This window comes from Scaptodrosophila lebanonensis, unplaced genomic scaffold (assembly GCF_003285725.1).
Source record: "Scaptodrosophila lebanonensis strain 11010-0011.00,11010-0021.00 unplaced genomic scaffold, SlebRS2 tig00001410-arrow-pilon, whole genome shotgun sequence".
In the NCBI taxonomy this organism is placed as follows: Eukaryota; Metazoa; Arthropoda; class Insecta; order Diptera; family Drosophilidae; genus Scaptodrosophila; species Scaptodrosophila lebanonensis.
The window spans coordinates 6,054,041-6,068,521 of record NW_022060738.1 but is presented as its reverse complement, the minus strand read 5'-3'; the positions used below and the strand labels follow the sequence as shown (position 1 = coordinate 6,068,521).

At 40.5% G+C, this 14,481-nt stretch overlaps 3 protein-coding genes across 4 annotated transcripts in view; 2 read left to right on the top strand and 1 right to left on the bottom strand.

Moving 5' to 3' along the window:
* The first annotated feature begins 699 nt into the window (after nucleotides 1-699).
* LOC115630715 (protein phosphatase inhibitor 2-like) lies at nucleotides 700-1,429 on the top strand. The gene has a single exon (XM_030527367.1). The coding sequence runs from the start codon at nucleotides 766-768 to the stop codon at nucleotides 1,081-1,083; it is 318 nt and encodes a 105-aa protein (XP_030383227.1). The 5' UTR covers nucleotides 700-765; the 3' UTR covers nucleotides 1,084-1,429.
* Nucleotides 1,430-2,334: 905 nt separating this feature from the next.
* LOC115630478 (lysosomal Pro-X carboxypeptidase) lies at nucleotides 2,335-4,013 on the top strand. The gene has a single exon (XM_030527058.1). It carries the CDS (start codon nucleotides 2,415-2,417, stop codon nucleotides 3,888-3,890), a length of 1,476 nt encoding a protein of 491 aa, XP_030382918.1. The 5' UTR covers nucleotides 2,335-2,414; the 3' UTR covers nucleotides 3,891-4,013.
* A 1,628-nt stretch (nucleotides 4,014-5,641) lies between these two features.
* Nucleotides 5,642-14,481, bottom strand: part of LOC115630477 (nesprin-1) — a 118,324-nt gene continuing 109,484 nt past the window's right edge. For both annotated transcript variants that reach the window (XM_030527057.1, XM_030527055.1), the window contains 6 exons: nucleotides 13,260-13,517; nucleotides 9,089-12,066; nucleotides 7,771-8,397; nucleotides 6,890-7,031; nucleotides 6,512-6,579; nucleotides 5,642-6,265 (listed from right to left, as the gene is read on the bottom strand). In XM_030527057.1, the coding sequence (XP_030382917.1) occupies nucleotides 6,019-6,265; nucleotides 6,512-6,579; nucleotides 6,890-7,031; nucleotides 7,771-8,397; nucleotides 9,089-12,066; nucleotides 13,260-13,517 (4,320 nt within the window). In that variant the 3' untranslated portion in view covers nucleotides 5,642-6,018. The remainder of the gene's footprint in view (nucleotides 6,266-6,511; nucleotides 6,580-6,889; nucleotides 7,032-7,770; nucleotides 8,398-9,088; nucleotides 12,067-13,259; nucleotides 13,518-14,481) is intronic.

Here is a 14,481-nt window from a genome sequence, read left to right as displayed (position 1 = left end):
AGTAATGCAAATTTTGTGTTTTTTCTGGTCAAATATGATTGTTTTTGTAAAATATGACTGCGGAAAAAACTCAAAACTTGCGACTTCAACGACTTCTTCATGTAAACAAGTTATGCGTAAGGCCACAATCACAGGGACTGTTTTCAGACTTGGCGTTGATAAACCGACTAGGGCATGAAATAAGTCCCTTAGCAATGGACATTAAACATAAAACAGCAGTAGATGCTTAGAAAAAAAATGTCCATACTTTTGTTTGTTTGACGCGAAAGAGGTGTAGTACGAAAATAACAGCAAAAAGCTTAAAGATTCGCAGGAAGATTTCAAGAAACTTAAGCAGCAAGTCTACAATTGAGAATGAGTCCTAAACAAGGCAATTTTCTTGAAAACTGCTAAAGAAGATCAAATATATATATTGCTACTTCGTAGCAAAGCAAAATCTCAAATAGTAATAAAAGTCAATGGAGAATGGTAGAAAAAATGAGGAATTGCGAAAAGTCGCCGCGTAAAAGCGGTTTCATTTAAAAAATCAAAAGCACTCTCCAAGTACTAGTTACAAACGTTTATAAAGGGAAGAAACGTAGATAGATCCACTAAATCAGAAGGTTGATAGAATTCATACTCGAAACAAGGTAGGCAATTTAGTAACGTTAATATCTTAATACAAAAAACTTATAAATACTGATACATTCAAAAAAATTATTTCAAACTTTTCAGTACAAAAAACTCATTTCAAACATTTTTTACACAATTTTTCTCAAGATTACCATGAATGACAGCGACAGTGAACCTTCTGTGCCGGGCGTATTAGAAGATCCTGGCAATGACAAAATTCCACAGACCACACCATTGAAGAGGGTTAAGTTTGATGAATTGAATTTGTTGGAAACTTTCCATCCAGCGAACAAGGATTACGGTCATATGGTTATTGATGAGCCTAAGACGCCTTTTGTGTTCGAGGACGAAACGTCGCCTGAGTTGGACACGGATTTGCTAATAGAAAAGCTGCGCCAAGTCGCACAATCGGAAACTCGCAGGTTTGGGAAGAAAAAAGACTCTGATGACTCGTCTGATGCTAATTTCTAGTTGAGACGACACCTAGAATATAGCAAAATGCACTGCAAATCATTTTTGTAAAGCCATTTAGCTAGCCCTATTAACGGGTTGCAATTATTTTTTACTGTAGGCTACAGTGTGCTTTGTCAAAACCCCTTTATAGTCTCAGTACCGCCTGAATGCTGTTGCCACTGAGAGTACATGGAGGTTGTCAGTACACTCTGAGGTCTGTCGGTATTATTTTTGGTTCCACCAGTGCTTCATGTCTAACCACACTTAGCTAAACTTCATAGAAATCATTAAATGTTTCAAAAATTATAGACAATATTATTATTATGAGAATATATGAAAGTTTGATAAACAATGAAACCTTAAAGCACCATTCTTAGTGGTTTAAAACGTTGCTAAGGAAACCTAATTACAATTTTGCATTTTATTAATGACAAGCCTGGATTGTGCGGCATTCAACGATTTATTTTAGGTGTTTAAGTATGTATATCCAACGAACATAGAACACTAATACAGATATGTGATAATTGAAAACTAATTGAAATTGCATTTGTTTGAGAAATAAATTACCTCCTCCAAAGACCACAACTACGTATTTGTTCGGTTGTTAAAAATTAACGAAGAGAGAAGTATGATTTATCATTATAATTAATTATTTTATTTGAAACACAAAAATATCTTAAAAGCAATTCGAAAAAATAAATCGTTCATTTAGTACAATCCCCATGTCTTACAGAGATATTCTGCTTTTCCCATGTCCTTCGTTACTTTTAAATAGTTTCTATATCAATATTTATATATGATTTAAATTAGCAATATCGAAAAGGCTTAATCCCAAATTTGCCAGAAATATTTAGTTCCCAATACTATTAACACTGAAAACTTTATTTAACACTCTAAGAAAAGTTCAGACATAGCCAAGAACTACGATTCAATTTAGTCTTAATGGTAAATAAAATCTTTAAAGATACAAGCCATATTAATACGGGGTTTCTTCAAAAGATTGCGGGTGATATTGCAAACTGATTAACTCAAATAGGTATATTTAAATAAAGTAATATGAATATTTTTGTAAATACTTTTATGCCGGCCCCGAAAACAAACTAATTTTTCAAATTAAAGAAAGCGCTTAGCTTATCAAAAATTGTTTTAAAATACCAACACCACTATTAATACACATCGATAATATACAGCTTTCTAAAGCACACATCGCCGGATTTGGCTTATCGATAGGCCGGCTTGAAAAAAAAGATAAGCTGAGAACGAAATTGGCAGCGCAATCGTAAATCAGAACGAAAAAAAACGCATATAAACGCCTCCAATGAGTAATCTGTTCATCACATAATCCGAAAATGTTCGCAAAGGTCATTTCGATATTTGTATTATTTGCGCTGTCTGGATTTTCAGCGCTGTTGTCCTGGAATAAAGGGACTGGTGCGGAGGCCCACGATCTCAATGGATTGGAGCGTCATTTCCAATATGAGATTAAACAGTTAAGTGTGCCGGTGGATCACTTTAGCTTTTCGAACAACTCAACGTTCAACCTTCGTTATCTTTACAACGACACCTTTGCCGAGAAGAGTAATCCACAACCGCCGATCTTCTTCTACACTGGCAACGAAGGCGACATCGAATGGTTTGCCCAGAACAGCGGTATGGTCTGGGAGCAGGCCGCTAGATTTAAGGCTGTTGTTGTGTTTGCCGAGCACCGCTATTACGGAAAATCAATGCCGTTTGGCAGCAACACGTTCAACTGTACTAAGCCGGAGCATTTAGCTTACTTCACCGTGGAACAGACATTGGAAGATTTTGCCATGCTGATAACGTTCCTGCGTGGAGATCGCCAAATGCCAGTTGTGGCTTTTGGTGGATCATATGGTGGTATGCTAGCGGCCTGGTTCCGCATGAAATATCCACATATGGTGATCGGAGCACTAGCCGCCTCTGCACCTATTTGGCAGTTTACTGATTTGACGCCCTGCGATATCTTCAACAAGATAACCACATCGGTTTTCCAGACGGCCTACAATGCGAACTGCACTACAAATATTGGCCGCTCGTGGAAGCTGTTTGAGAAGTTGGCCGGCAGTGATGCGGGCAAGAAGCAAATTGCTGATGCCTTTCATCTGTGCGATCCTATCAAAAGTAGCGATGATTTGACAAAGTTCCTAGACTACCTGGAGGAGGTGTACTATAACTTGGCCATGGCTAATTATCCTTACAATTCATCATTCCTGGCGCCGATGCCCGCCTATCCAGTTCGTCAAGTGTGCTTCTATTTGAAGGATCTCCATGAGAATGATGCCGATTTGCTTAATGCTATAAGCAGTGCTCTAGCCGTCTACACCAACTACACGGCCAGCGTTAAGTGTCTTGACTACAAGGACGTTAATAAGGGTTCCAGCGCCGACAGCTTTGGCTGGAATATACAAGTCTGCAATCAGATGGTTATGCCTTTTTGTGCCAACAGCAGCGATACCATGTTTCGCACCAAGCCATGGAACTTCAAAGAGACTGTAGATAATTGCATTAAGAACTACGGACTCACGCCCAGACCGTATGACATTATAATGCGATATGGAGGAAAGAATCTGAACGCAGCCAGCAACATAATATTTAGCAATGGCCTGCTTGATCCATGGAGTGGCGGTGGCGTTTTGCAAGCCCCAAATGATCTCATTCAGGTCATTATAATACCGGAGGGAGCTCATCATCTTGACCTGCGTGAAAGCAATCCCGCTGATCCGCCTTCAGTGCTCGATGCACGCGCTAAAGAGGCGATCATCATAGCTAGATGGATCGAGCAATTTTATTTAAATATTCATTAAATTGCAATCATACATGCCTGTAATAATTATCAATCAAAATTTTAGTTAAATGTATATCTTATCAAGTGCTTAAAAAACATCTTTGGTAAATAAAATATATTTGTTATCTTTCTTGAAATAGCATTGTGAATTGTCTACTCGATTTGAGTATATGTTCAAGCCCACGTCTCTGAATAATAGAGGAAAAAAGTAGTTCAGAATTACCCAAAAAAAAACAATTTTTCGATTCACTTCATCAAGTTGAACAGTTTTATTCCAGAAATCCATCCTAGTTTTGAGACTATTGGACAAATATAGAATAGGGCGTAGCCAAACTGTCCAAATAGTTTTCAGCCGTTTGGGTACATTTTAAGCTAATTGATTATTGATTTCCCTTTTCCTTCCCCGATTACAAAAACAGTATACATATTCTTTATAATTTTTCTTTAATATATGCATATATAAAGGTACAACTGTTCACAAGAAAGGAAATCTTATAAAGCTACATAAATTATTAATAAATTTCATAACTGTTTGTTACCATAGAAGCAGCAAATTTAACATGTAAATCAACTTAAATAATATGTATGTATTTAGACAAATCTAATAAATAATTGTTTTCAATAATTGTCAAGAATTAAATAATAAACGTATGATTTAATAAAACAATTTTAAGGCAAATAGAGTTATTTAAGTTTATCAAAAAATTATCAACAACAAAAGTTTTCTCTTCATTACTGGATGGACTGTTGCCATTATTTAATGCCATTTATCGTTTACATTTTTTTCTTTTTTGCTTTTCAACTTTTCTGTTTTTTTTCTCTTCTTCAAATACGCAAATTACGTTAATCTGTTACTTGTAGAAAATTTGTTGATGTTTGTGGTTTAGCACCGGTTTAGGACACTTGCTTCGTTTTTGTTCAATGCTCACTTGGGCGCGCCCCCAAAATGGGAAATGGTTGAGTAAACGGGCTGATTTAGCTAGTTAGCAAAAGCACGAATAAAATAGTCTATGGTTTAAAAAATTTGGAAATGAGTTTAGGAATGCTTTGTGTTGAAAAACTACTACTACCAGATGTTGTTGTAGGCGTGACCAAGGTATCACACATGTGGCTTGTGAACAGTTGGCCAACTCTACTCTGCTAATAGGCCGTGGGAGAGAGCTTGGCTTATAGCAGAGATTGCCCATTGAAGTAGTAGCTAACTTTGTGCTAGTGCCAAGGCCAAAAGACACTGCAACTAAGTCAACTGATCGCACTTATAGTTTGGGAGATGAGCGAACATTTTACTTAGTTGCAGTTTCTGTTGGCGGCACCGGGCATGTTTTGGTCTATGTGGGTCATGATTTGTTTTGAGGTTTCTAAGTTTTGTTGTTCTATTTTAATACTAGCTAGCCGTTTGTGTGTGTGTGTGTTTTTTGCGCCATGACCCTGCAGAAATGTTCCACGAAATCTGGAGGGTCATGACTCAAAGGTCACACAGAGTGAGCTCCTATGTTGGGCGACGCGCCTATAAGATTAAGTTTCGTATGTGCGTATTTTGTCTTCGTTTTTTTTTTTTTGTTCATCTTAGTTTTATATACAAAATGTTTTGTTTTATAGAATTTTGCTGTGCAAATATATATGTATATATGTATAATATATCGTTTATATATGTTTTACAAAAATGTTTCGTTACTTGTCGTTAGTTTTTTGTTTCTTTTTTTTTCATATATTCATTAAGTGTCTCTTTTTGCAGCTCGTCGAGTTTGTTTACATTAATATTGATTCACATTTGTTGTATTCATCTCTTTATTACATATAGGTATGTACATGCCTCTAACTACCAAATAAACTACATTGTTTCAAATCGAGGGAAAATTACAAAAATTTACAAAGTCGTAACATTTTACATGTGTGCTTGCACAATAATTTTGTTTACAAAAAGTGTTTGTTTTGTTTTTGATTTAACTCTTCGTTATTCTTCTTTCATTCATTATTCAAAAGGCATATTCTTGATGTTGTTCAACTATGTATGTACATATATACGAGTATTTGCATATAAGTACATATGTACTTAGTTGTTGTTAGTATGTTCAGGTTGGTTTGGTAAAATTATAGATTTTGAATATTTGGTTGCGCACTAATCCAATTGTTGGATTAATTGTCGTTTATGTCGGCGGCGGTCCATTCGGATACGACAACATTGGCTCCAAGCTACGCGCAAATGTATTGGAGAACATGCACGTATAGTCCTCACCGTGGGGCACCAGTGTTGCCACACCTAAAAGCAACAACATGAGCGCTTGTATGGGCAACGAGGCACGTGCAACGCGTCCTAGGAAGCGAGCACCTCGCGCTAGAACTGTGGTATTGATGACATCTCCATCGACAGCATCGCCATTGGTGCTGGTGTTGCTGAGGAGGGTCGAATAGATTTATTAGTTAATGGCTGGAAGACAGAATTCTCTAAACAACAACAATCTACGGTGCATTAATAAATAAATATGTAATAGTATTAGCAGAGGGTGCCCTGGAGACGGACATTTGATGTGGAAATGTTCGCCTGGTGCACATATTATTGCTTGAAAGAAATGAAAACTTCACTACTGCCATGCTCATCTACAAATTAATAAAAATAAATAATTTTCAAGTAATATTTACTTTGCATTTTCTGTGTTTGGTGCGGCGGCCTGTATAGAAGAGGTTGATAATGTAGGATTATCCAAAAGCTAGAATTTTCGACATTGTGTGAGAAAGAAAATAAAAGCAAAAGAATATATAAATAAAAAATAAATACATACAAATCTTAATTTATAGAAATTAAAAACATAAATTAAAATGTAATTCAATTCAATTGGAAATTTTCACCGTCACTTCATTCACGACGCGCTAAAATTTTATTTTAATTAGCCAATTTTCACTTACTTTTGTGCGCTTATAACTTAATCAAAAATAAACATTTAATCTTTCGGAACAACTTTTGTTTGTAACTCGCACAATTTAATGGCATATAACGAATAATAACTAATAATAACTTACCTCACTCGACAACATGTGCAAAGGCACGCCCAGATTTTCGCCCTCATAGCCAAGCACAGAGCCCAGCTTGACAATATAGATGCCAGAGAGGCGGCGCAATGATTGCAATCGCAAACGTAGATCGGTCAGTCTGGAAAGTGTTCTAAAATTTTTAAAACAATTGCATACGGCTCTTGGCGGGGTAAGTTTGGATGAAGGGTTAGAATGGGCGGACGAAATAATTTTGAGTACCAAAACACAAAAAATATACGCAACACAAAACGCCAAACAAAAATTTGTGTAAGCATTTAAAATAGCAATCGAAGGTGTCTTTTTTTTTTACTAATTTTAACTACAAAACTTACAAATGTGTTGAAAGTAGAAAAATCAGAATAAAGCTACGTGAAAGCAAACAGCAATAAGTCGATGAATATTGTCTGCTATTTGTAAAGATGTACATATAGTATAGTGCCAAATAAGATTGTCTGAGACATTTTTAGTATAATTTTGCAAGGATATTTAAATGTGAAGAAAACATATATATTAACAATTTGGGCGGAAGCAAGCAATAAACTACCAATCAAAAAATTGTGGATGAGAGTTGGGAAAGAAGAAGTGAAGATAAATTAAATGGATGACGATAGTGTTCTACTACTAGTACCAATAATAAAAACAATTAGAATTAAGGAGGGGAAGGAATACTTGTACTCTCCTTAATTCGAGCGCTACAACTACTTCTAGGAAATGGTTAACGTAACGCCCATTTTAGCCCAAAACTAGCCGCATACATTCAATGTTGCTTATGCCAAGAAGGAGGAGGACGACAACGACGACGACAAAAACTAAGCCACGACCCACGAATAATTTCGTTCCGCCCTCGGCACAGGCCAGCAAAACCTTACCTCTCATATGTGTGCTGTGACTGCTCCTCAGAGCCTTCAACAGCACGCAGCAGTTGATCCGCAGCATCCTGTAGGCTCACAACTCGAGGCTCGCAGCGTTCTAGTTCGGCTCGCAAGTCCTTGAATTTGTTAAATTTACTTTCAAGAACAGCGCGATCCTCGGTTAAGTCTACTGGTTCCGATGCCTTGATGTTCGCTTCTGTTTTTTGCAGCCAATCCACCAACTCATCAATGGTCTGGTGGAACTCACTATTGCCCATGAGTGCGGTCTGTAAGAGCCCTTGCCATTTCGTGGCATTGATGCACACATTGTTCCAGCGCTCATTGTCTGCCTCGAGGCGTGAGCGCAACTGTCGTGCCTTCTCCGTGTCCAATGTATGAGTGGCCAAATGATCCCCGACCACATTCAGTGATGAAATGATCGATTTATGGCTCTCTAGATCAAGCAGGAATTCACGATGATCCTGGGTTACATCCTCCAGGAGTTCAATATTTGAGGGCGGCGATGTTTGGGATTTCTGAGTACTTTCGGCAAACTGTAGCCACTGCTCAAGACGCCACAGATCATTGTCGATCTGTTGCCAGTTGCGTTGCGTGCAGAGCGGACACGTAAGGCGGCCGACCTCGCTAATAGGGGTAAAAAAAAACAACAACAACATTAGTTATTTTATTGAAAACAATTTAAGAGCACTCTGTTAGCTTGCGATTATTTTAATGTGAGCTGATCGAAGCAGGTATTCTTAGCTTTGATCAGCAGCGCATGCGCAAGTCCCCTTTCGTTACTGTGGTCCACAATGGAGTCTAGCAGTGATAACAAGTCCAAGTGCTAGCTTTTGTCTAGTGGACTCACGTACATACATGTATGTACATATATGTATGAGTATTCAGGTAGCACACACAGCACGAAAGGGAACTTGTTAGGTAGGCTATTAGATCGTTCATCTGTTAACACTTACTGTGTACACGTGTATTTGTAGGATGCAGGTAGCAGAGATCTGCGCTCAACATCGTCATGAATGCGCATGTTGCATGTGAAAGCGTTTTGTAAATGTGTGGATAGTGTGTGTTTCAGTGTAAGATAGCGAGCGAGAAAGCGATAAAATGAACACACAATTTGTTAGCCAACACCAAAAACATATGGGATCATAAGGGGCATGATGGGGAAAATGTCTAAATAACTACGCTTATACCAAGCTTGACCATTTTTAGAAGAATTCGGATAATTCTCACATTCAAGATCTCATAGCTTCGTAGGAACGCAGAGATTTAAGCATTTTTTCCATTGCTTTTTGATCAACATAAGCATGATATAACTTACCTAGCGTTCTGATCGTGTTGCTGGCGCGCCTTCCACTGCGACTGCAGCGTATCAAAGCGCAGCGCCAGCTCTGACACGGTCTCAACCTGAGCGGCCTGCGGACTCGCTTCGCATTCGGTAACCAATAGGTTGCTTAAATGCTTGACAAGTTCCGTTGAGGACTGTGCATTGCCCAGCAATTTGGAGATCTTTTGCGGTCCCGGCTTGCGTGTCTTATCCGCAATCGTTCGTTGCAGCTCATCCAAATTGGCCTTGCATTCGCCTATTGCCGTATCCAGTTCCATAATGTAGGCATCTTTTGCCGTAATTGAAGTTTCTCGTTGCATTTGTGCTTGTCGTAGACGACGCTGTGATAGCGTGCTCACCTGGACTCCCGCATTCGCAACGGAGGTGCGTGTAGCACTCAGAACGGCTTCGGGAACAGCTGCAGCGGCACGAGCCAACCAACTCGTTTTCAGTGTAGTTAATCGCATCTGCACTGTTTGCCAGAGCGTAGTATATGTGGTGATTAGAGTGAGTAGTTGGGAGAGTTGATCCTGCTGTTTCGTACTTGACTTTGCATCTTGAGCTAGCGCATCAGCTTGTTGAACCTGCTGTTCGGCTTGCTTAAGCTTACGCTCTATGCTTTCTACACGCTTTAGTATCGCTTTGGGATCTTCACTTGTATTCGTATCTTCAGCATTGGGAATTTCTTCCAGTGTCCTTTGTATGGCCGTCAGTGTATTTGTAGCCTCCTGTTGAGCATTGTTAAACTCGCGTAACACTTTGGCATCCTTATCAATGGTATCCAATACAGCGTTGCAGCGTGGTGTCAATTGGCGCCATTTGGTCAACATCACCTTTGTGGGCATCGTTAGTTTTTGAATGTTCTCCGGGTCCACTCCAGCACTCATACTTAATTTGGCATAGGTTTGTTCCAATTGCCGTAAATTCGGCGATTGGCTTTCCAGCTCATGGAGCTTAGCTACAAGTGCTTGTTGACGTTCGCTCAACTTTTGTTTTTTGGGGTTCTTCAGTTCTCGTTCAAAAGCTGTGATGTCTGCTTCTTGTTTACCCAACCAGCTCTTGTGCTCGGTGGTCAGTTTGATAAGTTGCTGTAGCATATTCCAGATGTTGAGAATACGCTGTTTACGCTCTGCTGATTGGCTGCACACATTCTTCCAGCGTTTCTCCAGATTCTGGGCAGATGATGCCAAATTTGAAGTATTCACGTGAGTGCGCCAAGTGTCCGCATCATTGAGCAACATTTCGACAAGATTCAGAACCTCGCCCACATTGCTGCTGTGATTCTCAATAGACCGTTGGATTTTCTCATGTTCTTTGAGCTTGGCCTCTATTACGTTGGGCGTGTAGGAATCAAAGCTGAGCGGCTTGTCCAACTGGGATTCCACTTCAAACATCCAGCCACGTATTAGGGCAATGCGTTCCTCTAGGCGCAACAGCGTCATTTTCAAATCATTGATCTTATTGGTACGCTGTTTGCACAAATACTTCAGACGTTCCCAGCGATCGAGTAGAGCATCAGATTTCTCTTGCACATCGGCACGCACACTTGCCGCATTTGGCGACGCGTCCGCATACAGTGTTAGCAACTCTCGACCTGTGGATAGTAGCCACTCCCGGTCCTTATCGCGTAGCTTCAGTTCAGCATTGATTTGTTTTTCCAACTGTTTGGCTGCATCCTCGGGATTGGCGATGGCGGATATGTCAGAATCACGTTCCACACGATGTTCTAGACCCTGCAGCCACTGGGAGATGCGTTCGTAGCGTGTGTTGTACACAGAGAGAAGAGATAGTCTCTCCTCGATGGCATTAATGAGCGTGGACAGCTGATAATCGAGATCGGCATGCTGTTGCCAGAGTAGCCAAACGCTTTGGCGTATGGCCTTCATGTCGTGCGGACTAATGCACTCCTTAAGCTCCTCTTGGGCGACGGTAAGACTTTCCAAGTCGGGTGTTTGACCATTCAGTTGAATGCGTTGTGATCGCAAGGCCCCCAACTGCTCTTGTATTGCCTGTGGCTGAGTGGGCAGTTGAGCCGCAGTGCTGGCAACCAGCTGCTGAGCTCGTCCAAATTCCTGCTGCAGTTGCTCCACGCGTTTGTCATATGAGCTCGACAATTGACTCACCCTAGTGAGGAAGCCTTGCCAGGTCTCGAGTGCAGCTCGTAAATTATTAATGCGTTGTGCCACACTGGCTTGCTCCATGCGTATAGAGGTGGCTAAGGCATCATCACAGAAACGGAGCAATTCCTGCTGCTGAGCCTTGAGCTTAGCATTCATTTGTTCGCCCTGTGGTAGTTGTTGCAACAAAGCATCCAGGCGTTGTTTCAGATGGGGCACACGCTTGAGATGGATATAGCGTAATTGTAGGGCACTACGCTCCTTTTCACGATCCTTTAACCAGTCAAGCAGGTCTGTCAGATCCACACGATAGGCATTCCAGCTGGCGACGCGACGTTCCAATTCGCCATTGCGTTGCATGATACGTGAAAGCGTCTCGTTGTGCAAATTAGTCAGCGCCTTATATTGCTCCGTCATATCCGGCTCCAACTGAGTATCGGACAGGACGCTCTGTTGGGATACCAACAAATTCTGATGTATTGCACACAACTGTAATTGTTCCTTGAGACTCGTATAGTCCTCGGGTATGGCACAAGAGAGGAAGGACTGCACATGCTGCAAATATTGACGCCACAGACGCAATGCTTCAGCGCTATTTTGGGTGCGAACCAAGCGTGTGGAAAGGCGGTGGTATTCCTGGAAAGTATCCTGGAATATGCGTTGCCACAACTCCAGGACCTCAATGATGCTATCATCGCTTTGGGGAGGTGCAGACAAAGTGTCATTTTCATACTGACGTTCTCGCAGCTGCTTGAGTTGCTCCTCAGTGCGGGCAAGAGTCTGCAAATGAGCACGCAAGGCATTAAGCTGCTCCTCGCTTTCCTTGGGCGTTTGTGGGACCTCGTGCGATATGTCCTAGAATTAGAGATGAAATATTAGATACTTATATTGGCCACTCTACTCTATGGGTAAGTACGTAGCAGGTTGCTGCTCGCTACGCTTTGTGCATGGCTAATTAGCTGACCCTAATATACAAGCGACCAGCTCGTGTTACCGCTGGCCAATGCATGGCTTCGCGTGGCAATCCCAACAGCACAATAATAATGACAATAATAACACCGAAGCGCTGCAACTCTTTCCGCAAACTGGCAATGACCTCATGCAAACAAAACACGCGCGCTGTCTAACTGTCTGTCTGGCCAAATGTGGAGCGGCTGCAACGTGTTTGCATGTGCATTTGAAAAATGTGCACCGTGGTGCACAGACTCTCCAAAAGGAGTGGAAAACCAGTATCTGTTTATATGAAATAATTTCGAATTTCGAACAACATAGGTATATATGGAAGTAGCTCTTTCAGTAATTACTCGATATTATATCGGCAATCTGAAAGACATTGCGAACAATTCCACATTATAGTTGAACAGTCCACCCTGTTGGCCTGCTTCCGATTACGGACATCATATGTCTTAGGTTTTGCATTCATTTCTTTTACGTTATTTTAAGCTTGAAGGTGAGGCTAAGCTAAAGCTAAAATAAAGTTTCCGAGTGTACAAGTAGGTGCCTGTTGCTGTTCATTAAATATTTAATAAATGGAATAGCCTAAACACCAACTGGTCGATAAAGCGCCGTTGATGTTGCCACTGTCGAAGTCATGTGACTAATACTACGAGTAGTTCTTACCACATACTCGTATGTGAAATACAATTTCATTAGCCGACCGGACAGTTTCGCGCCTGTCATCATAAATCAATAATATACATAGGTATGTCTAAGTTCCAAAAAAACGCCGACCACGGTGATTGCCAGCACTGGCGTGTGAAATAGAAGAGTTTTTCAACTTTTAACCCACTTAAAATAGCATGTCCTTCGTATTGGATTAACTACAATAACGACAACAACCACAACACAAGGAACAGCAATAGCTACTTCCGTTGCTGCTATTATGTTGTTGTGGTGGTCGCCGTCACAGGTCGGTCGCTTGCCTAGGTAGCTAGGGATTTTCCACATACGAGTATGTATGGAAATTATCATCATTTTAATCGATAATCGGTTTCGGTTTCTGTAGGTGTTCTATATAATAGTAGCTTCATCCTGCCCTCTCCACTCACCTGCTGCACATTTTTGAAGTACACTTTGGCCTGTGTCATTTCCTTGTCGAGGGCCTTGCGCTCCTTATCCTGTGTTTCGGCCACATTGGCCAGCGTAGTAATTGCATCCTTGCATTCGGACAAACGCTGACCCAAGGCATCGAGCTCACCTTGCATAAGAGCCGAGGCATCCAGCCCCACATCCGCTGCAATTTTCGAGACAATGTCGCGTAACTCCAGCAGACGTTCGTTTTGTGTATTCAGATTCTCTTGGCAGACCTGCGGGTAATAATATGTAAATGATTATTATTTGCTTTAAATTGGATTAGTAGTTGAAAGGAATAGAGTAACCCACCGCCTTATGCGATCTCTAGTATTCTTTTCATTTTTTTTTAGAGATTTTCTTTAAATCTCGCACGCAAAATATCATTGCTGTATATATTTAGAGCTAAAGCCGGCCGACTGACTCTTTCCTCTTCCATTGACGAGTACTTATCAGTGTTTCGTTGTCTTGGCTACACTCACTCATCTCTACTATGTATGTACATACATAATTAACACCACAGCAGTTTTTGTTTTTCTGTATGGTACTCGTACTTTCGTTTTCAATTTAGAAAACAGGTCACCATGCGTCGCGCCTTGCCGCCTATCGCGCAGTGTCTCGTTATTTGTCGAATGGATTGTGTTCTATTTAAATGACTGCACTGGGCACCAAATCTAATTTCTAATTTCAATTACAGCCCTAGGCATGTGCCCTTTACAATTGCAACTGTTTATGTGTGTTCCCGGCCTATGATATCATCATCTACTTATGTAGCATTTAATAGAAACTTTATCTGCTTTGCAGCTTAGCTGCTGCTGTGACATTGAAGTCCACATAAATATTTCCACAGATACACAAGCAGCAGTAGTGTTTGTCTAACGCTTTAGGCATTTCGGCATACCATTTTTCATAATGTTTTGCTAACATTATTGTCATTCTCATTCTCCTCCATGTGGAGGAGATAATATAGCTTCGGGTTGATAAACTTATACTTGTATTTATGTGTGAAACACAACAGTTGACTGTTTGCTCGGCCATTGGACTGCCTAAATATATGTATGCATAATTGCCGAAGCCAAGCGCTGCTCTTAAAGATGGAAAACGCGTTAATGATCTATGTTGCCATAAAAAACGCACCGAAATACTACATACAACTATATGCGTTAATTTATTCGGCAAATACCTGTATGGTAACATGCT